Source organism: Centruroides sculpturatus, unplaced genomic scaffold (genome assembly GCF_000671375.1).
Source record: "Centruroides sculpturatus isolate CEXI.00-Female unplaced genomic scaffold, Cexi_2.0 scaffold629, whole genome shotgun sequence".
NCBI classification, from domain to species: Eukaryota; Metazoa; Arthropoda; class Arachnida; order Scorpiones; family Buthidae; genus Centruroides; species Centruroides sculpturatus.
The window spans coordinates 327,706-355,450 of NW_019384821.1; the positions used below are offsets into that span (position 1 = coordinate 327,706).

The window sequence follows — 27,745 nt, forward strand, 5'->3', positions numbered from 1 at the left end:
TCCATCATTCTTTTTAATGGAATACCCGTACGGTGGCACGCTTTTGATGAATTATCATCTTCCACCAGCATCCTCCTCCTTCTTCTCCTCTTCCTCCTCTCGCTCTGACTCCACTCCTGATCTTTCCCTTTAAAACTTGGAGGATAATTACTTTAATTTTTCTTGGTCTTCCCCTTTATGATTTGGAGGATAATTTGTTTGATTTTAAACAAAACGCCCTCCCCCTCTCTTGCCTTTATCTACAAGATAGATAATTATCTTTAGGATTTATCTACTAGAAATAATTGCTAGATAATGGGATGTTATCATTTATCCATGCTGAAAGTGATTTATAGTTTGCTTACTTGATAATTCAGGTAAAGTGTTTCGTGTGGGTCTTATCTATAATTGAATTTTAAGATAATTAATTAATTAATTATACAGGACAAGATATTCTTACCTATTATCTAGGTAGTTAATACACCTTTACTTTGTTAAATTATCTTATCTAATTGCAAAGTTTCTTTAATTAATTAAGCAATTAAAAAATTAATTATCTGATTATCTAATCGAGTAGATAAAAGTTAAATTAGATAATTTCATAGATAATTATCTTAATATTTTATAAATAACTTATCTTATCTGGTTTGCAAAGTCTATGCTTCTAATTATAATAAAATTAGGATTTAATTAGGTTAATTATCTACTTTAACTCTTAATTATCTTATTAATAGTCATAAAATTTTTCAGATAATCATATTAATAAAATATTTTATTTAAAAGTTCTCATAAAAAGTTATTTAACTGGCTCACATTCTTAAGATTACCATGAAAAATACTTAAGATTGTCTCAGATTATCTGTAAATGCAAAATAGATAAGATAATCTTCTCAGTTAATTTATAATAAAAACTAGATAATAAGTTAACTGAATTGCTAATTAGATAATTTATTATTTAATTAAATCGTAATGAAGTGGGTTTTTACAACATAAACTAAATGAACACTTCAACTATCTTCGCTTAGATAATTAGCTAATTATCTGCTGTTAAAATTAAATCGTACGTAGATAATTGCATATACATTGAAATTAAGAAATGGAAACACAATTAAAATCACATTATCTCCTCATTTAATTATCAAAATTAAGCAATTAAGAAATTTGTGAAGATAACCAAACCCGACAATATTCTCTTTCATACAAATCAAAGCATTATCTAAGCGACTTTAATCGCTATCATCTCGATGTTTCCTTATCTTAGGACCCTTAATTAATAAAGATAATTAAAAATTAATTAATTAAGATTACGTTTAAATTTATCTGTGCGGTTAATTACAAGATATTTGGAGCTAGGAGAACAGTGATGACAAAGATGCTTATCTGAAAGATAAGGCACTTTAAATGAGGATGTAATGATGACACGTGCTTACTTTACGGATAAACTCGACCCCGAATGTGTTTTCTGTGGGTTTTTTGGAAAGAAAAATGTCTCGAAGCCAAGAGGGACAGCTAAACTCTATCTTTTGTCCAGTCAGCACATCGAAGAACATTGTCTTGAAAGCCTAAAAAGGGAGTTATGTGAGAACAGAGGAGAGAATTATCTCATTTTTACTACGCTTTACAAGTGAAAAGTTAGAAGCACTAGTCGTAAAATCCAATCTGGTTGCTTCTACTCTTTCATTTAATAAGTTTTTATAAAGGAAGTAGGTATATATCTACCTTCTTGATAAGTTTAAATTGAGTTAATGTTAGATAATCTTAAATTAAATCATAAGTTTTGGTGTGTAGCAAAATAAGGAATGAGTGAAAAAAATCTATTGTTCCATTTATACGAAGATTTTGACTAAAAATACAGTGCAAGATTTTAAAATTGGGGATTTTGGAAAAATTGTGCAATTTTCATTGAAAAATTTAATGCAAGAGTATTAAGAACAGTATCAGTACATGCTTCTGCATATAATTTGTAAGGTTGTTGTTATATTTTTGCAGAAAATATAGGGAATTATTAGTTAAGTACACTGACTTGCAAAGTATTTCAATCAATGCTTCCATGTAGTTTTAGAGAATGGAAAGTCTTCAAATATTTTTACAGAATATTTTATAAAAGGAAAGTTCATATTTGTATGGAATTTGAGACTTTGGTATTTTTGCAAAAAGATTTAAGTGAAAGCATTGCAAATAATTTGAGAAAATGTAGAAAATGTTCATATTTCGAATTTGGAATAAAATGATGCAAATTTTATCAAGTAATTTGAAGTGAATCGGTAAAAATTTTGGCAAATAATTTGAAAAAAACAGTACAAATTTCAACAAAACATTTACGTAAAATAGCGCAGATTTCAATAAATAATTGTAGCAAATTAGTGAAAATTTTGGCAAATAATTTGCAGAAAACTGGTGCAAAATTTAAGAAGTAATTTTTTGCAAAATATTTGGATCAAAATAGTGTAAATTTCAACAGAGGCTATAATAAAATAGCACAAATTTCCACTAATAATTTACAGCAAAATCGCTCCAAATTGCTTACCAAAAAATTGCACTAAATAGTACAAAATTTCCCTGAAGAATTCAAAAAATAAAACAATGTAAACTTACAAATTCACACCGATATCACCCTCGAAAAATTCACGTCACAGAACTCGATACGACATAAATACAGCATTCTGTGCAAAGAATTCGAAAGATGCAAATAAATTTTCGAATCCAAACATGTTGAACGCCATGAAAAGCAAGCAACAGCTAAAAATTTAACATTTCTATTCATTTCTCATCTGTCAGGGAGATAAAAAAAAATAGAAAGGGAAAATACATACATATCGGTTTTTACTCTTTGATAGGATCATTATTTATGAAACACACTTCGAAAAAAATAATGGAAAGAATACAATTCAGACATGTTCAGTTTCAAAATTTGCATAATTTATAAAAGAAAAAAAGGAAGAGACGATGATGAAGAAGATAAAAAAAAAACATAATATAAATCCTAGAATTTAGAATATCAAATGATTTATAGAATAGAAAGTCGAACATGCAAACGTATCTTAAGCAATAAAAATAACATCGACTGACTGATTGACTGACTTATTAATATTCTGCATTTGTAAAAATGCAAAGAATTGATACTAAACGATAAGAAAATGTAAAGTAGAATGTGTCAAATTCGCTTTTAAAATGTATTCTTTGAAAGTTTACTGCACTAAAAACTGTTCCTAATGCTTCCTTTCTATTTTTTCTTTTTTTTTAAAGTATACCTTAATGTTTTAATGTTTATCTTTTATTGATTTTATTTGCCTTTTTGTCCTTGTGATAAATATGTAAATTTAATTCGAAACTCGAATTAATTATGTTAATGAGTTTATGAACGTGTTGCTGGAAAGTATTGATTAAGTCTCTGCTGTTTATTCTTCATGTTTTAGTTAGTTCATGTTGAAGTGTGTTCGTGTATATTATAAATTTGTTAATGGGAAGTCTGCATTTGTTGGGAAGTATAAATTGTTAGAATATCTTTGTTTTTGGAGTCTGCATTGTTGGAAAGGTTATACTGTTGGAAAGTCTTCGTTTTTTTGAAAAGACTGTATTGTTGGGAAGTCTGCATTGTTGGAAAGTTTGCATTGTTGGAAAGTCTGCATTGTTGGAAAGTTTGCATTGTTGGAAAGTCTGCACTGTTGGAAGGTCTGCATTATTGGAAAGTTTGCATTGTTGGAAAGTCTGCATTATTGGAAAGTTTGCATTGTTGGAAAGTNGGTATGGAGGGAATGTTTTTAAGAATTTTTACTTCTCTTAAGTCTAAATTACTGTATAACATTTAAGAATTTATGTAAATATTTGGAAGAAAATTTAGCGAAATGTTTTCTATAGCTTCATCTGACAGTTTTTTTTCTTTTTATTTATTCACAAAATTGCATAATTTTCAGTTTTTTTTATCCAGTTAAATACGAAAAAAATAAACATCTTATAACATTTAAATTACTTGTTTTTTTTTTAATATTACACTTAACAAAACAGAATATTAATGATATATTTTTGATAGAGAAAAAGAGGGAAAAAACCAGGGAAAATAAAGGATAATTCAGGATATTGACGGGAAAAAACGAAAATTCTAGGGAAATATGTCAGTTTCTTGAGTTCTGTTACGCGTAAAACTGTCAATTTCTAATTCGTTTTAACGAAACTGACAATTTGTTAAAATACTGTTCGTTAAAATCAGGGAAATTTAAGGAAATTTTAAAGAAATTTAGGGTAGAAAATTTTAAAATTAATTTCTATTGCGTTTAATAAAATTGACAACTTATTTGAAAATATTATTAGCTTAAATAAAGGAAATTAAGAGAATTTAAGGTTGAAAATTCGACCCAAAAAATTCGATTTTTCTATAACTAACTTTTTCAAATTATTCTTTCAACATTGTTTTTTATTATTGAATCAAATTTAATTAATTTTAAATAATTTTTGGGGAAATTTTACAAAGTTTTTTTAAAAAAATAAATGAAACAGTTCGTTTTTAGTTAAAGAAAAGTTGTATTTCTGTAGATACTAAAAATTAATGTGATAAAAAAGAAAATAATAAATTGACGTATGCATAGATAATGATTATTTTAAAATTGGAAATTGATAAAATAGAATAAAATTTTCTGAAAATAAAATAAAATAAAATAAAATCAATATTAAATATTTTTGAATTCAAATTTTCGATAAGATAAACGATTTTATAAAATCAAAAATTTAATCAGTTAGTATTTTAGAATTTTATTTTAGTTTTAAGTATACAAACAGGCCCAGAAGTCAGTTAAACGTTCTTATTTGTGTTGTAGGTACTGTACACTTATACTGTTTATGATTTACATTCGTAAATTTGTACAAAGTTGTACTGCACTTTCTACTAGCTGAATGGATAGAATCACTAAACACTAAACGTGGGTTTGTGCCTAATTAACAGTGTTACCATGCAGGTTTTCTTCGCGTGTTTAATAGACTTTCTATAGGAAACTGGCCCCTATTTAGGTGTTAGACACGTGAAGAAACGTTAAAAACTCTTCACGTTAGGCATGAAACCGTTTCCAGTGGTTTTATCCGTTTAGTAAGCCTATTAAAAATTGGATCTTTGTCTCTATCCACACCTTTTTATTAGTAGAGGGCATAAACAGGGATTCTTATTCATACTCAGCAGTTATACCAGACCCAGGAGACCAATCCTATACCAGATTAAACGCTCATGAAAAATTTCCGCGTAGTTGCTCGCCCGAATTCGAACCCGGATCCCACTTCAAAGCGGTTAGATGACTCGTTTAAAGCTTGATGCTGTTTCTTAACTTCGAAATAATGTGACATTTCTAATTTATTAAATATACGAAAAGTAATTTTTGCCATTATTTTTGAATTTTTGAAAATTTATAAAATATCTTAAAGCATAGATTTTTGAAGGTTTCTGGAATTTGATTAGATCATAAATTTCTTTGGAATATTTTAAATATTTGTGGGAATTTGGTCAAATATTCTAATATTAAATTGTCGAAGATATTTTGAATTTGCAAATATTTCAAAATATCGAAATATCATTTAATTTTATCGTCAAAATTCCCAAAATTCAGTAATATTAAAGTAAATTTATGTTTAGAAACTTTATAAAATATTCTATATTAAATTTTAGAATATTTTCTAATATTTTTAAGTCTAAACTTTCTCTAATTTATGCAATAAAGTCTTTAAAATATTTATTTAAACGATGTTTTTGAAGTCCTTCTCATCGATTCGTCCATGTTAAGTCGCAGAAGAAAGACATTTTTTAAGAAAAATAATTAAATTTTCGAATATTTTGTTATATTTAAAGTTTTAAAATCTTTATATTTGTTTAATAAAGCTTTTAAAATATTTCTTTAACAAGCTTTTAGCATAAAAATTCATTTACAAAGTTGATTTATCTGCTGCATATGAGAACGCCTTGTGGATGGAAAAATGGCATTTTTAGAAGAAATTAATTAAATTTTCTAATATTTTCTAATATTTAATACTCTTGAAGCATTCAAATTTGTGTAATAAAACCTACAAGATATTGTTTAAATATATACTTTTAAGTCTTCTCATAGAAATTCCTCTATGAAACTCATCCATAACTAACTGCAGATGAATCTGTTATGTTGATAGAAAGACGACATTTTATTAAGAAATTAATTAAATTTTCTAATGTTTTTAATATTTAAAAGCTCGAAAATATTCTGATTTTTATAACAACAGATTCAAAATATTTTTCTGACAGTATTTTGTAGCAATTCTCACGTAGATTCAATGACGAGCAAAGCGACGTTATTTAGTCAAGAAAATATTTTTCGAAGAAATTAATTAAAATTATTCAAGATTTTTTTAATATTTAAAGATCTCAGTAAATTCTAGTTTATATAATAAAGATTTTAAAGTAATTCTTTGAAACATTTCGTAAAGAAATCCCATTTACAAGATGGATTCATCTACAGTGACTCACACACAAGATGGCATTTTTTTTCGAAGAATTAAATTAAAATTTTCTAATATTTTATGAAATTTATTTAATTAAACCATAAAATGTTTATTTATGCAATATTTTAAAACATTCCCATAAAAATTCATCAGGAATTCTATGAGAATTTCTTATGAATTTCCATGAAAACAGCGTACTTGTCGAAGAAATTCTTTAAAATCGTAATTTTAATCTTATCTTATTATTACTTTTATTATTTTTTAAATTTATATATTTATTATCTTTATAAAATCAAAGAATAATGATAATCAATTATATATTTAAGCGAGTTGTTTGCATTGGAAAACTTCTTTACATCATCATAAAAATGATTAATAACCCTCCATTTGCTATGCATTTTCTCTTATTTTTATGTAATTAAAAATATTTTAATCATAGAAAATGATTAATTGATTATAATTAAAACACTGTTATAACGACATTTAAATAAATTAAAGAGATTTTAAAATTATCGAATGATTTCTGTTTGTCGGGAATTATCAAACAGTTTATTAAATTCGTTTAATATTTTACCATTACTATTCATTATTTACTATTAAGTTTGGTTGGTCTTTCCACTTAAATTCCCTGGTTGGAAATATTTGAATCGATTAAACTATCGACGTTATAAATTATTCTCTTTCTAAAATTTCGATGCACACTTCATTATAACCATTGATGAACCTTCCGGTAATACTACTATAGAAGAATTTATTGTGAATCGTGTATTGCGTGCCGTCTTTAACTCATGAAAAATTACTTGAATAATTACGTTTAACCTTGATCTGGGAGGCCCCAAAAATTGCCTTAGTTTACGCTACTATAATGCTTTGATGTTCGGTTCGTTGGAACCGTTCTTGTATTAGTGTGTGTCGCGTGCAATTGTCTTTACGTCCAATTGCTATGGTTGGTCGTGGGTTCACCCCTCGCCGACGTATAGTTTTCCGGGTTTTCTTCACCTTAAATAGGGGGAAAAGGAACTTTCTAAAGAAAGACTTTCTAAAGGAAACTCCTTTAGAAAGTCTTCCTGGGAAGAATCCCATGTGTGGCGTTACAGAATACAAACCACCAATCAATCGCTCCTACTAAACGTTATATCCGGGCGTTCTTCACATTTTTAACACCTAGAGGTCATGTTATTATAGATATTCCTCTCCTGGCAGATCGCTCATGTATTGTGTCGTGCATCCCATTGAAACCAGCCAAGCTATCGTCTTTCATTTTTAATTAAATAACTAATACAAACCTTAAACAATGTTTGGGACTTCTTAAACGAAGGTTAAACTGAGAAAATGTTACAGTATTACTGTATTATTAGTTTGATGCACAGACGTTTACTAGTGGATAAAACCACTGAACACTGGTGGTTAATCGCCGATTCGTGCCTCAGCAACGGAGTGGTCAAATGAAATTTGCCATGTTTTCAGAGAAACTGACCCCTATTTACGTATTAAATCCTCCCAATAGGCACTCCACCTGACAGATTGCCTATGCGTTACATTATTAATTATTCCATGAAAGTAAACTCGGTTATAACGATTGAAGATGTTACTACAGAAGCAAGTATTGCTAATATGTTCGCACCCAATTGTATTTACTTCCCTTACAATTAATTAACTAAGCACTACAAGTGCTAGGTAGAAAACTTAAATTTTTTGAGGCTTCTTAAGTAAAGGTTACGCTGCGAGATTAACACCGAATAAAAGTAGTTTAAAAAGTGTTTAAGCTCCGATATTGAAGTATTTATTATTATTAATATGTGACTCATAAAATTATCGTCACCTCTTCCCCAGTTAATTAAATAACGGCGACAAACGTTACGAAGGAAACGGCTTTTTTGGGGGGCTTCCTAAATGAAGGTTTCTCTGAAATAATTAAAATGATTTAAAAATTGTTTGAGTGACGATAATCAAATAAATTTTTCATTATCTTCTAACGCAATCAACGTCGGAGTAAGTAATTATCTTGTTTAACAAACGGCATGTGAAGTCATAATGCTGTTATGGTATGAATTTAAAAAGACTTGGCGTGTTAATTTATTGTCCGTTACATGGAATAAAGTTAGCTTTATTAAAAATTACATTTTGTGAGCTTCGAATTTATTGCATAAATCAGAAAATAATATATTTAACGCTTAAAATGGAAATCAGTTTGTTAGTATTGACATTATAGAAGGGAAGCACTAATACGAGGTTTTACTGTACTCTTATCTGAAACGGTTTCTCGCCTGGTAAATAGAATCGTTGATGACCGGTAGCTGTCAAAATCGACAAAGATATGTCCTATAATCTATTTAATGCTTCTATGGTACTAATTGTGTTATCGTCTTTTCTATCTACAGAATGACAAACTGAACTCAATGTCTTGACATCTAGAAAACGATGGGATGGAAGCCAACTCCATGGGTTTTACTATTTGTATGTCTCGCAACGGTTCCCGGGATGCTGGACGAGGTCCCCAGCTGTCGTGTGTCAGAGTTCACTTGTGCTAACGGCAGATGCATCAGTCTCAGCAAGTATTGTGACGGCACAGACGACTGTGGAGAAGGCTCTGACGAAGTCGAAGGATGTACGAGTGAGTATCACAGAATAATCAATTCGAATTACTTTTCAGGTTGACTCCATTGTTATCATTGCCTCGTAACCGTTACGCTGGCTACAGAAAAAATAATTAAGGTAACCACAATTGCCGTGTAAATATCCCATTTTTTTGCATTGTTTATTATCTTTCTCCTGATCTTCTTACCGCTTTTAAGGTGTGTGTAACGTTCTACAGAACTGCTCTTATCTTTTCTCGTATATTATTATTATTATTATTTGTTTAGATGGGTTCATTATTTATACAAAAATCTCTCGAATTCTCGTTTTCTATAATGATATCTCTCGTACTGTACAGTACATCTCATTCGTTACTCATCATATTCGTGGATGATAGTTACTCGCTACAATGATTCTCGCGTGTTTCCATGGTCATTTACCATCTTTTTCTTCTAGATTTTTTTCATTATCATTCATTTTCTCACATTTTCCTCTCTCGTACTTATCACTTCTCTTGTAGATGATGAGAAATCCCATCCTCTCCATCCTCATCTTTAAAAATTCCTCCACGTTAAAACGAGACGTAATACGCTCAGAATGGCAAAAGAATTCGATAAACAATTACTAAAACTACGTATTTAAACAATAAACATCCTCATCTTGACGTTATTAATGTAGAAATCTGGATAATTTCAGTGAAATGCTCATAAATATCATTTCTAAATGCATCATATCAACTGTAACGGCATCAGTTTTCGAATCATTATTAAAATAAATGAATAAGAACGTATGAAAAATCAGATATCGAGCAAAAATTCTAACAAACGAGATTTATTAATAAAGCAGAAGAGAGAGAAAGAGGAGGAGGAGGAGGAGAAAGAGGAGGAAGAGCAGGGGGAAAAGAGAAAGAATAAAAGGAAAGCAGAGGATTTCTCCTCCATCTGGATATTTTCCTTGGCAAGAAGAAGATAGCAGAGCTAAAATTTCTTCAGCATTATCGATCTAAGTGGGTATAAGGGAAAATGATTTATTTGGTAATGCACAAAATTTGTGTTTAGAAACACTTTTACATAACTTGTATTTACATTTTAAGGCCCTACGTGCAATAGTAACTAGATATAAGATGACATTACTTTGATGTTTTTTCAAGAAATATTACTAACCCAAGTAACCTAAGTCGCTAATGGTTGTTTGAAGAAGATAAAATAAAAATGTCCATAGAAATCTTTTATCCATCATTCTTTTTAATGGAATACCCGTACGGTGGCACGCTTTTGATGAATTATCATCTTCCACCAGCATCCTCCTCCTTCTTCTCCTCTTCCTCCTCTCGCTCTGACTCCACTCCTGATCTTTCCCTTTAAAACTTGGAGGATAATTACTTTAATTTTTCTTGGTCTTCCCCTTTATGATTTGGAGGATAATTTGTTTGATTTTAAACAAAACGCCCTCCCCCTCTCTTGCCTTTATCTACAAGATAGATAATTATCTTTAGGATTTATCTACTAGAAATAATTGCTAGATAATGGGATGTTATCATTTATCCATGCTGAAAGTGATTTATAGTTTGCTTACTTGATAATTCAGGTAAAGTGTTTCGTGTGGGTCTTATCTATAATTGAATTTTAAGATAATTAATTAATTAATTATACAGGACAAGATATTCTTACCTATTATCTAGGTAGTTAATACACCTTTACTTTGTTAAATTATCTTATCTAATTGCAAAGTTTCTTTAATTAATTAAGCAATTAAAAAATTAATTATCTGATTATCTAATCGAGTAGATAAAAGTTAAATTAGATAATTTCATAGATAATTATCTTAATATTTTATAAATAACTTATCTTATCTGGTTTGCAAAGTCTATGCTTCTAATTATAATAAAATTAGGATTTAATTAGGTTAATTATCTACTTTAACTCTTAATTATCTTATTAATAGTCATAAAATTTTTCAGATAATCATATTAATAAAATATTTTATTTAAAAGTTCTCATAAAAAGTTATTTAACTGGCTCACATTCTTAAGATTACCATGAAAAATACTTAAGATTGTCTCAGATTATCTGTAAATGCAAAATAGATAAGATAATCTTCTCAGTTAATTTATAATAAAAACTAGATAATAAGTTAACTGAATTGCTAATTAGATAATTTATTATTTAATTAAATCGTAATGAAGTGGGTTTTTACAACATAAACTAAATGAACACTTCAACTATCTTCGCTTAGATAATTAGCTAATTATCTGCTGTTAAAATTAAATCGTAAGTAGATAATTGCATATACATTGAAATTAAGAAATGGAAACACAATTAAAATCACATTATCTCCTCATTTAATTATCAAAATTAAGCAATTAAGAAATTTGTGAAGATAACCAAACCCGACAATATTCTCTTTCATACAAATCAAAGCATTATCTAAGCGACTTTAATCGCTATCATCTCGATGTTTCCTTATCTTAGGACCCTTAATTAATAAAGATAATTAAAAATTAATTAATTAAGATTACGTTTAAATTTATCTGTGCGGTTAATTACAAGATATTTGGAGCTAGGAGAACAGTGATGACAAAGATGCTTATCTGAAAGATAAGGCACTTTAAATGAGGATGTAATGATGACACGTGCTTACTTTACGGATAAACTCGACCCCGAATGTGTTTTCTGTGGGTTTTTTGGAAAGAAAAATGTCTCGAAGCCAAGAGGGACAGCTAAACTCTATCTTTTGTCCAGTCAGCACATCGAAGAACATTGTCTTGAAAGCCTAAAAAGGGAGTTATGTGAGAACAGAGGAGAGAATTATCTCATTTTTACTACGCTTTACAAGTGAAAAGTTAGAAGCACTAGTCGTAAAATCCAATCTGGTTGCTTCTACTCTTTCATTTAATAAGTTTTTATAAAGGAAGTAGGTATATATCTACCTTCTTGATAAGTTTAAATTGAGTTAATGTTAGATAATCTTAAATTAAATCATAAGTTTTGGTGTGTAGCAAAATAAGGAATGAGTGAAAAAAATCTATTGTTCCATTTATACGAAGATTTTGACTAAAAATACAGTGCAAGATTTTAAAATTGGGGATTTTGGAAAAATTGTGCAATTTTCATTGAAAAATTTAATGCAAGAGTATTAAGAACAGTATCAGTACATGCTTCTGCATATAATTTGTAAGGTTGTTGTTATATTTTTGCAGAAAATATAGGGAATTATTAGTTAAGTACACTGACTTGCAAAGTATTTCAATCAATGCTTCCATGTAGTTTTAGAGAATGGAAAGTCTTCAAATATTTTTACAGAATATTTTATAAAAGGAAAGTTCATATTTGTATGGAATTTGAGACTTTGGTATTTTTGCAAAAAGATTTAAGTGAAAGCATTGCAAATAATTTGAGAAAATGTAGAAAATGTTCATATTTCGAATTTGGAATAAAATGATGCAAATTTTATCAAGTAATTTGAAGTGAATCGGTAAAAATTTTGGCAAATAATTTGAAAAAAACAGTACAAATTTCAACAAAACATTTACGTAAAATAGCGCAGATTTCAATAAATAATTGTAGCAAATTAGTGAAAATTTTGGCAAATAATTTGCAGAAAACTGGTGCAAAATTTAAGAAGTAATTTTTTGCAAAATATTTGGATCAAAATAGTGTAAATTTCAACAGAGGCTGTAATAAAATAGCACAAATTTCCACTAATAATTTACAGCAAAATCGCTCCAAATTGCTTACCAAAAAATTGCACTAAATAGTACAAAATTCCCCTGAAGAATTCAAAAAATAAAACAATGTAAACTTACAAATTCACACCGATATCACCCTCAAAAAATTCACGTCACAGAACTCGATACGACATAAATACAGCATTCTGTGCAAAGAATTCGAAAGATGCAAATAAATTTTCGAATCCAAACATGTTGAACGCCATGAAAAGCAAGCAACAGCTAAAAATTTAACATTTCTATTCATTTCTCATCTGTCAGGGAGATAAAAAAAAATAGAAAGGGAAAATACATACATATCGGTTTTTACTCTTTGATAGGATCATTATTTATGAAACACACTTCGAAAAAAATAATGGAAAGAATACAATTCAGACATGTTCAGTTTCAAAATTTGCATAATTTATAAAAGAAAAAAAGGAAGAGACGATGATGAAGAAGATAAAAAAAAAAACATAATACAAATCCTAGAATTTAGAATATCAAATGATTTATAGAATAGAAAGTCGAACATGCAAACGTATCTTAAGCAATAAAAATAACATCGACTGACTGATTGACTGACTTATTAATATTCTGCATTTGTAAAAATGCAAAGAATTGATACTAAACGATAAGAAAATGTAAAGTAGAATGTGTCAAATTCGCTTTTAAAATGTATTCTTTGAAAGTTTACTGCACTAAAAACTGTTCCTAATGCTTCCTTTCTATTTTTTCTTTTTTTTTAAAGTATACCTTAATGTTTTAATGTTTATCTTTTATTGATTTTATTTGCCTTTTTGTCCTTGTGATAAATATGTAAATTTAATTCGAAACTCGAATTAATTATGTTAATGAGTTTATGAACGTGTTGCTGGAAAGTATTGATTAAGTCTCTGCTGTTTATTCTTCATGTTTTAGTTAGTTTATGTTGAAGTGTGTTCGTGTATATTATAAATTTGTTAATGGGAAGTCTGCATTTGTTGGGAAGTATAAATTGTTAGAATATCTTTGTTTTTGGAGTCTGCATTGTTGGAAAGGTTATACTGTTGGAAAGTCTTCGTTTTTTTGAAAAGACTGTATTGTTGGGAAGTCTGCATTGTTGGAAAGTTTGCATTGTTGGAAAGTCTGCATTGTTGGAAAGTTTGCATTGTTGGAAAGTCTGCACTGTTGGAAGGTCTGCATTATTGGAAAGTTTGCATTGTTGGAAAGTCTGCATTGTTGGAAAGTTTGCATTGTTGGAAAGTTTAATGAATTATATAAATTTTTAATTTTTGTTGAAATATTGTTAAAATAAACAGATTTTTCTTTAAACGTTGTATCTTGTTTTGCTAGAAAGCCTCAGTTTTATAACGTGTTTTGCTAAAAATTTTGAAGATATTTCAATGTTATCTTGCAGAATCATAGGAAAATTCAAACCCTGTTTCTGTTACAAATGTTAGAATTTTCTTGTTATACATTTTATTAGGACAAATATTCGTGTGTTGCTAGATATTTCAATGCCGCTAGAACCAGTTACTACTTAAGAAAAATCTTAATTTAAAGCAAGAAATGATAGGATTTTCTGCAAAAAAAATTACAATAAAATAGACTTTTTAAGACAATTCAATCTAAAAAATACCTGAAGCTTGGTTTAATTGTCAGTAACATTATTCTAAAAATTCAGAAACTTATCTACTGCTTGGCATTCTTAGAAAACCCGCGCATAGTCCCCTTCGAAAGCGATTTAACGTCCCACCCCGATTTAACACTCATAAAAAAATTCAAATATCGCACCTCTCTATAAACACGGGAATAATCCCGTTTATAACGTTACACCAGAAGCTCCAACTCTTCGAAAAAGAATGGCAATGCAACGCTATTGAAATCATGAAAAATTGGCACTCCGCGATAAAATAGCATTTTGTATCCATTCTGTGCCTTATTTTTCCTTAAACTAGATTCGTTTCTTTCAAAAAAAGGGGGAAAAGCGATACAGCTCAACACAGCAACCGTCTATACACATGGGTGATGCGAGACCCGGTGCTACTTTCTGGATCATTACTTTTCCTTAAGGGCAAAAGGAAACACACAGATGATATCTGCGAGCCAGAAAGCGGTATAGATGTCAACATGGAAGTAAAATGATGGTACAGGAAGTAGTTATGATTTATTTCCTTTTCTCTCCGACTTATATTCCCTTACTGCACTTCCTCTTAACGCGGTTTCTAAGAGTTATTGTTTGCCCTTTCTTCTAATCAACTTTTATATTTTTTCCTTATTTTTTTTAGGTTGTAACCGCACTTATTACGGTGAGATCGATATCAAATATCCTTTGAGAATTACTGAAAAGTTTCCAAGATCGCAACCTTACGTTTGCAAAATCACCTTCTTGGCCGATGGAGATGAATTTGGTGACATTATCCAGTTGACTTTCCTTAATTTTCAACTCGGCACGCTGGAGGTTGATAAGTAAGCTTATTTTAATACTAATTTAAACTATTTTCAACCATATATTAGAGTAAATAGAATTAAAAATCGATATTTTACCAGCGTATACAGGCTGAAAAAAGTCTTCGTAATAAACCTTTAAATGTTAAATTTTTATATATTATTATGTACAATTGTAATATAACCTTTATAAAATATTTATAATTCAAAATTAGAAGATAATTTTATATAAATTCGTTTTATTATGTACGTATAAAAGTATTTTCTTTGATTTTTTACCGCTTTCCACGCTCAAATTCACTTCGTTTTTAAGTAAATTTGCAGAAAATGTTTCAAATTTACTTCACATAAAAATTTTTGACAGTTTGCTGATTCAATATTTTCTAATAATTTTGCAATATTTTCAATTTAAATCTCTTTACTAAGCGTTTAAATTATATAAAAATGCTCCTTCCCCGCCATTTTTTCCATGCGACTAAGCTCCATTCTAAGCAATTTTAAGCATTCTTTTTTATTAATTTTAACTAAATTTTTAAGTTAAAACATTATTTTAAGCGTTTAAATATAAAACTCTAACGTTTCTGATAGGATATAACTGTAGAAACTAGGCAGAAACTAAAAAATAAAACCTGAAGTGTCAGCAGTTGAGCCTCATACAATTGTAAGAGTAACAGAAAACGCTTAATGAACATCTCGTTTACAGAATCCCCCTTTATCTATAGTAAGGTTAGTAAATACACTTGCTTACTTCACACAAGAATTTAGTGAAAAAATAATAAAAGAAAAGAAATTCGATAATGCTAAAAGTTGGTACCAAAGTGTAACATCATCCGCAATCGACGACAACCTTTTTCAATACTTTACTACTTCTTCTTTTATTAAATTACATCACGTAAATCCACTAATCCAAATTTAATTAAAATTTTCCAAAAAGGACTAAACACACGAATGAATCAACCGCGATATACGTGACAGTAATCAGTGTCTTTTCTTCTTCTTCCTCTTCTTCTTATGGAGTAAATTAAAGAATTACAGAGGATGGACTGGTGTTGTTTGCACTTCAGTAAATACCTTCATAACTTGGATAATTGAGCTGCAATTTGAAAAAAAAATTGTAGATCTATAAATTCTCATTTTATAATACGTCTGTCTGTCTGTCTTTCCTTAATCTAGAGAACAGTGTTAGATAGATAAAATTCGAGACCAGATATGGAAACATTTGGGGGAGGTCCCCATTAACTAAACGTTTTCCCTTGAATAGAGTTACATAAAAGATTGACATGACTCTGTCGTTATGAGGAAAAGTATGATGTACAGGGGCGAGATACTACTGATTTGAGGTGGAGAGCATTTTTTAAAAATTTCGACATTGTTATGATGTCATAATAACTTTTGATGGTTTTTAATTTATTTATTGTATGAGTGCTTGAATATATTCTTGTTTGTTACAGGGACCAAAGTTCGGTGTGCCAGAAAGGGTACCTTCAGATCATCGAGCCATCTGAGATGTCCAACGATCGGCTGAGAAGCCAACAGCAAAGGGGATTCTACCGTTTAATGTCTGCATTAAAGCAGCCACCGGAACAACTTTCGAAATTATACGACGTTGGACAAGGTGAACCTCATTTCGGTCATGTTTGTGGTGACATCGTGGGCAGGAGCGCAACTTACTTTTCAGAAGGGAACAACGTTAGTTTGGTGATTGTCGTCCCGAGGAAGACTGTCGTACAACCGTTTTCGTTCAGCTTATATTTGACTTACAAATATCTTCCCAGCCGGCCTTCTTCTACACGCTATGGTACAGGCGGTTCACCATACTACTTGGGTACTAAAGTGGTCAATACTTACTGTGATCGGATTCTTGTCAACTGTCACCAGAAACGTTGCTTAGTCAGGTCCCCCAACTTCCCGGGATTCTATCTAAGAAATATAACTTGCCATTATTGGATAAGGCAGGATTCGATACCACGTGGGCAACACGCCCACATCACTCTTGCTCAGAATAACGAATACAAGATCTCCATTTACACGGGACGTTCGACTTCCAAGTCGTTCCCGGACAGCAGTACTCTGACTGTCGATTGTTACAGTGATGTCGTCAGGATCTATGACGGCTCTAACGTTAGTTCGCCTTTGCTAACTGAATTCTGTGGTGCTGGGGTATTACCCGAAATCACTTCGAGCAGCACGGAGCTGCTGGTAGAGTTGTACAGTGCCCCGAGTCAACTCTTACACAATTCATGGTTAGAATTGGAAATTAGTGTGAGATTCGTGGATTCTTCGGAATTTAGAGTCAGGAAGGGGTGTGATTTTGTTATAGACGGTTCCAAACGTGAACACGGTCTGATATACACACCGCGTCACACCGTGCCACGTAACACCACTTGTACTTATCACCTCATTGGTGCAACGCCATTCCATCGGGTTTGGTTGTACTTCCTGTCCTATTTTATAGAGAACAAGCATCAGTGGACTCACAGTGAGACGTGTGACGTCAATAGACTAGATGTATACGATTTAGACAAAAATAGAACACTGGACGAACCCACGTATCGTTTTTGTGGTAAGTCAACACCTAGGGTGTGTGCACGGGCCGCTGATCACCCGGATAACATACCCGTCCGTCCTTGCACCTATCCTTCTGACAGTTACATCTCTACTGGTTCCGAGATGATTGTTAAACAGAATTTCTTTGCCACTACAGAACTCACCAGTAAAACCAGTGCTTTCGTGGCCAGATACGAGTTTGTAGATACGAGCCAGGACGGTAGCCAAGTCAATAATACTCTATGTGATCGGAAATTCGAGAGGTGGTCCGGACAGCGTGGCACATTCTCCTCACCACGCAACGTCTTCTTCTACGGACGTGGGGGGAGGGAAAACATCTCGTGCTCTTATTACTTTATGGGTTTGGGTAGTGAGAGGATCAGAATCACTTTCGTTAAGGTGAAGTTACGATCCTCGCTGTGTGACAATTACTACGATGACGTGGTGCAGAGGTACAAGTGCAGGATGTGGAGCGAAGATACGAGTTCGCGCCTATTGGTGAGCGAACAATGGGGTTACGTATTTTCACTGTTGGGTTGCTTGTGCAGCACGCTTTACGACAGGCAGCTGCCAGTTGTTATGGAGTCGGTGAGTAACAACGTAAAGATAACATTTTCCATCAACCAAATGACGCCTTACGAAGATTTCAAGGACTTTAATTTCGAGGCCCAGTACGAATTCCTCCCTTCGTCCTACTGTGACGAGGGATTGCATCGCAAATCTTGGTCTAGCGAGGGAGAGATGGTGTTTCAAACTCCAACAAACTTGGACGTCAAACAACCTCTAAGATGTCGTTGGCTGGTGGAAGCTTCACCCCACAAGTACCTATACCTGAAATTTAATGGACACGATGGCACTACCAAGTGTCCTAGTGGAAATCGCGTCATCGTGTATGCAGGTAACGACGTGCAACCTTTAGTTGTAGTCTGTATCCATAACGAAGCAAGGATGAAAGAAATCGACGTATTTTCTAGCTCGTGGTATAATGAAAGTAACAGTTACACCACGGCTCATCTAAGGGATCACGTGTTTGTGGAAGTGATCGCGACTACACCCACCATATTCACTATCAGGTGGATAGAAGTGACCAAACCTTTCTTAAAGACCCAATCAGGTCAGACGTTGAGGAACGTCAATTGCCTCTTCGAGTGTCCCGAATTAAATGCATGCATAAGTCCCGATTTGTGGTGCGATGGTACTGCGCACTGTCCGTCTGGTTACGACGAGGCACCCAATCATTGCCAGCACTTCCCCACATTATACGTGGCGGGAGGTGCGGCTGGTGCTGTTATTTTGTTATTGGTGGTGCTGGCTCTAGTCACACATCGCTGCAGGCAGAGGGGGAAATTCAAACAATCGCGTCCTGTGCCCACTGACGATTTGCCTATGGAGAGTCATCACGTATGAGGGGAGAAGGGGGTGCCAAGGACTCTAAAAGTGCCTCAAGGAGCTGTGGTTATGCTGTGGTATGTGACCTATGTGCTCCGTAGCCGATTCCTGTATGTGAGTGCGTGTGTATGTCTGCTTGCATTTGCGTGCGTGCGTGAGTGAAGGAACCATCTGTTGCATGCTGTTTATTGTTACATAAACGGTATAATGCTCAACAATATGTAATGTGTGTCCATCTCATAAAAAATAATAATGATGATATGAAGAAAATGAAGAAAAAAAACACAAGTGTATGTTGATGTTCCCAAGTTGTCATACACTTAAGTTGCCATATTTATTGAGGAAAAAAAACAAAATAATTGTGTAATTTATAAAAGTTTATATATGTGGATGAGCATGTTTGTAAATATTGATGATTCCTGCTACTTTTCATGGTGAGTTCTTGTCCTTACTTTCATACTTCGTGGTTGTTGTAACACTGAAAAGATCACGTGTAAAATTCAAAAATTCCTACACCAAGAAAAAAAATTTAATCCATTTAAATTTAATGGACCAAATCACTCCTTCTAACACAAAAAATCTTAAATATTGACATGTCAGAAAGCGCAAACAACGTGAAAAATTCGATTTAAGTGATATAATCACGCGAATTTCACATCGAAACGAAATGGTTATTTTTAAAATATTACTCTTCACGTCATATTGAGTGAATCACACGTTATTGCTTTAAGATTTATTTAAGCAGATTTTTTACTTCAAATTTATAGGCAGGATTCGAATTCGGATAAAAATTCTGAAAATTTCTTGAATTTTTAAAGGTTTATTTTACTAAAAACCTAAATTACAACTTAGAAAAAATGATACGAAAGCTAATTCTTAACGTAGAATGTGTAAAACGTTAATGATTTCATTTTTCACGTCACACTCCTTTATCTGAAGCTTCTCAAATACATAAAACCCATCGAGGATATCGCTGTTTATAGTGAGAAATACAAAAGATATCAAATTTCCGGTTAGTTGCAACGTTACATTTTAAATTCGTAAGTACAGGGTGGCCCAAAAGTCAGTTAACCATTGTACAAGATACTTGTCTTTCTATTTGATTGATACACACGAATTGTTTAAAATCAACAAGCAATTCGACTAAGATGAGATAAAATTGCGTGAAAAAAAAACGCGGTTAACTAATTTTGGGGCCACCCTGTATATTTTTTACCTTAATAAAACGGATGTTCGTTTCATTGAACACGTATAAAATTTGAATCTTTGTATAATATACATTTAAAATTTTGAAATTTGTTGTGGATTATCACCAATTCAGCAACGTCCAGCAACATTCAAATCCATCTTATGTTATATCTTCTGTACCCATTATCACGTGACTCACAAAAATCGCTTGACCCCAAACGACATTGTGTCCTTTACCAAGATTGGAATCTTTGCCATTATCAAGAATGGGTCAACGGAAACCACCATCATAGATCGATTCAGTTGACCCATCATTGATAGTGTTGAAGATCTTCGATGCGTGGGTACCTAAGTTAATAATGAGAACATACATTTTAACAAATCGGTATTCTTTTTACATAAAAATCACTTGATTGGTATAGAGCATCAAGTTTCTTACTATGATTGTAATCTTCCCACTATAAACGATGTGTCGGCAGAAGATATATAAGAGGAATTCTATTGAACCATCCTTGATAGTGTTAAAGATCTTCGTTTTAGGAGGACCAAACCATAATCAGCACGTAAATTTTAGGTAATTGAGCATTATTCTCAATATAAAAATCACGTAACTGTTTGGGATTGTTGCCATTGTCGAGGATGAATCAAATAATCTAAGATGATTGTGTTGATATAATGGCAAAGATCTTCTATTTAGGAAGCTCAAACGATAATCAGCATATAAATTATGTATTTTTTCATAAAAAAACTCACAATATACTTAAATTTAGAATAGGAATAAATGATATATATATATGTAAAAAAAAAATAGTGGAATAACCGTTCACATACCTCATATTTCTCGATCATTCAGTATTAAATTGCCAGAGGTTTTGAAAGATGGTTCTTCTATAATCGTGCTAAATCGAATATATAGGTTTCCCTTTTTTTGTAGTGTGCAGCTCCAAACTTTACTATAATCTCTCTTAAAAAAAAGAAGAAGAAGAAGAAGAAGAAAGAGAGAATGGTAGTTGTGGAGGAAGAGGAGATATTAAGTGACACACTGTTGAATAAATCTTTCACAACGAGTGGTAATTTGAAGGTATTGAAGCTTTTTGTGATATGGCCCTATAGATTTCTTTATCCTCTTTCAGTCAATGTGACTATAGACAGACTTGCAAGGATTTGGTATTAAGTGTCCAAACTTTCACTTGATCTGTTCTAACTCTAACTACATCTTGCACTTCATAATCTTCTTAGCGTGTTTAGCAACAAATGACCCCCGTTTTCTTCCCTCTTCCTCCTACTCCTCCTCCTCATCCTTCTTCTTGACTTGCGAGATCTTCTATAACTAAACCATTGTTTGGCATCGATTTGTTCTCCACACTTTATTTTATCTTTTTATTTTTTTACTTTTTTTGGTAAAAATAAGTTTTAAAATGTTTAAACGAATAGAAAAACCTTTTACTTTTAAAATATATTGAGGAGCGAGAGTGAGAATCGCGTGATTTAGTTGCCAATTCAAACCCAAATTTTTAAATAATTATCCAACTTCTTCAGGAGATAAAATAATAGTCACGTGAACTTAATATCATATTTTCTTTTATATAACTTCATTACAGTATTGTGACGTTTGAAAATCGAATATTACATCACACAATCGAGCATGCTAATCGATCAGGTGATTACAACGTCAAATTACATAACCGAAAGCATGCAATTTAAGAGATATTCGTATCAACCAACTGAACGATCACGCGATCGATTTAATGCCGTAATCGATTACCTACTTCGCGAACAAATCGCGTGATTTTAGAGTAAAATTATCCAAATTTTATCATCATATTGACATGTGATTCCGATACAAATCATCCGAAAAGATCACGCGATATTACAAAGTAATGACACGTAAATGGCAAATTATCTAAAGAAGTTGATAGATGATTCGTGTATCTTTCTAGAATATAATCACGCTTCTAGAACTAAATCACGAACTAAAAAAAACTTAATATCGTTAATTATGAGTGATTTATACGATTTTAAGCGCTGATTTAGTGCCATTAACACCCATAATTTATTAACCACAGCATTAAAACTTATTAAAACTATAAAAGTGTGATTTTGTAACAATGAATCACACGAAAATTGTTATTGTTTTCTTGTAAAAATTACAGTCCACACTTAACTGTAAATCATAAGATGGATCACATCCTCACCTAATTCAGTTGTAATGCAATTAAACACTCACAATTCATCAATGAACACGTTAAAATCACAAAAATTCGATTATGCTTGATGAACTCACACGATAAACGAGTGATTTTATAAGAACTACGATTCAAAGTATTTATAACATGAATTACATTTTCATCTGGCTCTGTATAACGTAATTAACACCGAGAATTTATTAAATTAAACAAAAAAACTCATTAAAATCACGGAAATATGATCACATAAAATTGAATCACGCAAAAATCACACTTTTTATAACAATAATCATTCAAGATTTTATAGTAATTCTGATTTATTAGTTGAATTATATTGTAATTAGTATCTTATATAACACAATTAATGCTTAATAAACCCATTAAAATCACAAAAATCTGATCACATTATGTAAATCACGCAAAAAATGTTTTTTTTTCTATAAGAATAATAACTCGAAAAGGAACATTTTATAATATATTTAAGGTAAATTATATTGTAATTGAGCACTTATATAACACAATTAACACTAAATTAACCTATTTAAATCACAAAAATCCGATCACATACCAGTAAATCACTCAAAAAATAATACTTTTTTTATATAAAATTAAAGGCACAAATCTGGTACGTTTTCTGATCTATTAGGTGGGTTATATTATAATTAGGCACTTATATAACACAATTAACAATTAAGCCAATTAAATCACGAAAATCTACTCAAATACGCGAGAAACCGTACCACTTACAAGAATTAGGCTCCAAGAAATGGGCTTTTTTTTACAGTGTTGGAAGGCAAATCAGGGTCGACGTAACCTGTATACGACATAAACTTGTATACAAGAGACAAAAGCATTCACATGTCGTCAACCGTGATATAAAGGAATGCATAAAGTGTCCAAGAGTTATTTTACTCGAGAGGACGTGATATATTATTATACTTGAAGCAGTAACTTATCTCAACTAAGATAATTTACTGCCAAGTTTCGTTTCCTGTCGTTTCACTTTGATTTTTGAAATTCTCGCTTAACTTACAAAAGCCATGAATAATACACAACACACAAAGTAACAAGAAGAAGAAGAAGAAGAAGAAGGGGAAATGATATGGCTTCACTTGATTGAGTTTAGTTATATATCATGAAAACAATGCTTTCTTATAAATGGTTTCCCCTTTTCTCTCGTACCGAATCGTGTGTTGTTGAAATTTATAGAATTTATCATCGCAAAAAATAAACCCTATTACATCTTGCATAATTCTACAATACGGAGGGGTGGTCTAAAAGTCGGTTTACCACTCAAATCTTTAACTAGTGATCAGGAAAATGCGATTTTGTTCGCATGTCTATCGTGACAAACACAAAATCGCGGTTAACTTACTTTTAGGCTACTGCATATTGCGTAGAGAGGGTGGCCCACAAGTCGGTTTACCACACCAAAGCTTTAGTAATCAAGAAAATGCAATCAATTCCACTGTTTTCTTCCATTCACAGGTCTACTAAGATACGTATACACAAAAAACTGCTGTTAACTGACTTTTAGGTCACTGCGTATCGTATAAGCATGGTGGTCCAAAAGTCAGTTAACCAATCCAAGAAGTAATTTGCAGTTAATTCCACTACATTTTACACATCTATGGGTATGACTGGAACACACGGTTAACTGACTTTTATTCCATCCTATATGTAATATAAATTAATTTGTAATATATTCAATTGACCCAAAAGTCGATTTACTATGTATAAAGATTACATTTTAATTATTTATTTATTTATATTATTTTATTATTATGTGTTCATACGTAGTGGTTTATGAGTAAACAAAACGTGGTTAACTAACTTTTGGCTCACCCCCGTATATATATTAAGGATTACAAAAGTACAAATTTTACATTTTAAATCATAAATATTACATTAAATCACTTCTTATCATCATCTGCATCCTCCTGATGATGAATTTATGACGTAAGTTGTGTTTAAAATTAAAAAAAAAAAAATACGTCACGAATAGGATTTAATTACAATAATTTCATTAAATACATTAAATAATGTGTAATTGTTATTAAATTATTAACATGAAATTTAACTTGAATCCTCATAAAATAATATTTAAGCGTCATGAGATGATGAATCCATATACAAAATATATTCAAATAATGCAAAATTAATTAACATCTTCAAGCATCTTCATCAACTTTTCTACATTTTTTTGATATTTTGAGGAATAAAACATAATATACTTGAGGATAATCGTTCTAATTATCTTTTCCTCCCTCAAAATATCACAAAATGCAGAAGAATTAATGAAGATCTTGATGATAATTTGAAATATCTTTGTTATTCTCTATTGTAATTAAATTAGAAATTAGATACGATGCTCCATAATGATAATGATGATGATGTTCAAAGATCATCACTTCATCCAAAGAATGTAAGTACACTTATTTTTAGGGCGAAGTGATGATCTTCGAGCATCTTCATCATTATAGAGCATCATATCTAATTTCCAATTAAATTATAACTGATAATTCAAGTATTATCATCAAGATCTTCATTAATTCTTCTACTTTTTTGAAGAATAAAATGTGTTTATAATCGTTATGAAGATTAAAAATTGATAAATAAAGCAAAATTTACATGGAAATAAGCATAATTTTTACTGAATTTTTCATGTTCACGTTAAAGATAGAAGCGTTTTAAGTGAATATCCTTAATGAATTTCCGTCTTGTTTATAATTTTAATAATAATTTTAATTATTTATTATATTTATTAAGCTAGTTTACAACTTTAACTCGAGTTTCTATACATAAATATTGAATTATCAAAGTTCTAAACAAGAATCTTCTTTGACATTTCTCAAGTCAATATTCAAAGTTTCCAAGTAATTTTATATGGAAAAATTTGAAATTATTTCGAAATTATACGCAAAGACTTTAAATTTATGCAAAATAAAATCAATTTTTTAAGTTTTTATTTAAGAATTTCTTATACTAAAATGCATTTTTCGTGATTAAACATAAAAGATTTCTTTGATTCCGGGTTCGTAATCCAACATTCATATTGATGTGTAAAACATTTAAAGATTTGTAGACAAAAATTAAATGTAATTTTTAATATTTTATACAATTTATAACGATATGGATAAAAAATATCATTAAAATTTTAATTTAAAAATAAATTATTGCATCATCCGCATCATCCGTGACGTAAGATATGAGTTGAGAATTTGAAAAACGTCACGAATTCGTAACGCTTCCAGCATATTTTATGCTCCATTAACAAATAAATAGTATTAAAAATGCATTAAAAATTTTTTTTAACTTGTTTAAAAACGTTTTTTTGCTAGAGTTTAAAAAGTAATTTGATTCCGGGTTCGTAATCCAAAATTCATATTGATAAATGCAATATTTAACAGTTTTATAGGCAGAAAAATAATATAATTATCAATATTTTTTTAATATTTTATAATGATTTAGATAAATTGGATTATTAAAACCTTAATGTAAAGATTAATTATCGCATCATCCGAATAAAACACGCACGTGACTCAGCGTGGTGACGTCAGATATGAGTTTAAAAATTTTAAAAGAAGTAACGAATTTCGGATTTTACGCTTCAAACAAATAAAATTATGATAAAAATTACAATTTTTTTTTACGTATTTAAGAGCGTTTTTAACTCTATTTTCGTTCATTTATTTGTCATTTTTACCAAGAAATTTTAATAAATAAAAATTAATTAATTAATTAATTAATTTAGGCAACATCACTCGTTAATTTGATCAAGTTTTGCACGTACTCGATCAAAAATTTGATTAAATATTAAAAGAAAAGTTTGCGGTTAGCGGATAAATGAATTTTTAAAAATATTAAAAGATCATTTCTCCACGAAAATTTAATAAATCGCCTCCATTTTGCAGCTTGATTATAAGCGAATTTAATTGTCTAGACGTTTATTTTGCTGGAGTTTTTTTTTTCTCTCAAGTTTTCGAACGTGAATTCACTTGTTGAACGTCGTAACGATTTAATCGTCACGCGTGTTACACCCACGTAACGTCAGTTGACAAGCGTGTTACTTCCTCTTCCCTCCCTTTACGCGCTCAGACAAATGGATTCCATGCTCTTTCCAGTTTGTATGCGTTTTGGATGATAGAATGTTCTCCGCTTTCTCGCTTCTCGCTGATTTAATTGGCAATTAATGTAAGTTGCTCTTTCGTGATTTATTTATGATCAAATCTCTTCGTCTGTTTGTCAAGCGTGAGAGCGAGAATGCGACTTTCTCGCTTCTCACCAGTTGCGATCGATTGCTTTGTCGCATTTTCTCTGACTAACTCTTGCTGAGTTATAAGTAATATTAAAGTAAAAATCGAATACTTAATACGCGATTTTTTACTCTAGATCTACAGAAAATCGCTCTTCGAGTCTTTTTTATTAAGCTTATATATCTGGATTTTTAGAAGATGAAAGCGATTTATCTCTGTTCAAGAATTTTGTAGGTAGGAGCATAAAAATCCTCCATGTTTAGTAGTGAATTTATAAACTTTAGTGTATGTAATAATGAACTTTTAATGTGTTTTCATGTGTTTATTCTTCTTACGATGCATTATTAAACTTAATATTATCCCTCTAATCCTTGTTTTAGTAGCTACTTTACCATCTTCTCTTATTTAGTTTTACATGATTTTAGGTATTGATCAATGGAATAAACTACTATAGAAGAAGTTAACCTTCTAGAACAGTAAATAGACTTTTACTGTTCACGAAATGTTCCCAAATTCAAGTTCGTTTCCTTTGTATTTTATTGACGAATGGAGCGTAAACTCGAACCATTTCTCTCGCCACGCAACTACAGGGCTAACTCTTCATATAACACTTAAATTTTCTTAAGAATATCATAAAATATTAACTTATGTGGGTGAAAAATTTAAGATTTTTACAGTATTTTTATATTTTAAGAATTTAAGAAGAGTTAACACACTTTACTCTTCACGAAATTCTTCAAATTCAAGTTCATTTCCTCTTGACGAATGGAGCGTTAATTCTGATCTCTTACTCTCCACGCAGCTATACTCTCTTCCTCTAACAATAGTAGAAAGTACAGTAGAGCCTCGAAAACTCGACCTAATGTGGACCGAAGGGTGGCAGAGTTTGTGAAAATGCCGGGTTATCGGGAATGGGGTTAAAAAAAATAAGTACGAGTGTTTCCTCAGAAAATACTGTACTGTACTTGTATGTATTGTTTACTTGAGAATACAACAGAGAATAAACTGCCCAAATACCCTTAAACAAAGGAAAAGTA

General features: G+C 31.0%; 1 protein-coding gene across 1 annotated transcript; it reads left to right on the forward strand.

The window, feature by feature from the left end:
* The first annotated feature begins 8,819 nt into the window (after window positions 1–8,819).
* Window positions 8,820–19,495, forward strand: LOC111629926. The gene is made up of 3 exons (XM_023373876.1): window positions 8,820–9,043; window positions 14,983–15,163; window positions 16,594–19,495. The coding sequence occupies exons 1-3, from the start codon at window positions 8,851–8,853 to the stop codon at window positions 19,094–19,096; spliced, it is 2,877 nt and encodes a 958-aa protein (XP_023229644.1). The 5' UTR covers window positions 8,820–8,850; the 3' UTR covers window positions 19,097–19,495.
* Window positions 19,496–27,745: the final 8,250 nt, after the last annotated feature.

Excerpts from the sequence above, each read along its gene's own strand:
- LOC111629926 (XM_023373876.1), top strand. The coding sequence starts at position 8,851 with ATGGGATGGAAGCCAACTCCATGGGTTTTACTATTTGTATGTCTCGCA. Across the intron at positions 9,044-14,982 it reads CGAAGTCGAAGGATGTACGA|GTTGTAACCGCACTTATTAC; the intron begins GTGAGTATCACA and ends TATTTTTTTTAG. Across the intron at positions 15,164-16,593 it reads GGCACGCTGGAGGTTGATAA|GGACCAAAGTTCGGTGTGCC; the intron begins GTAAGCTTATTT and ends TGTTTGTTACAG.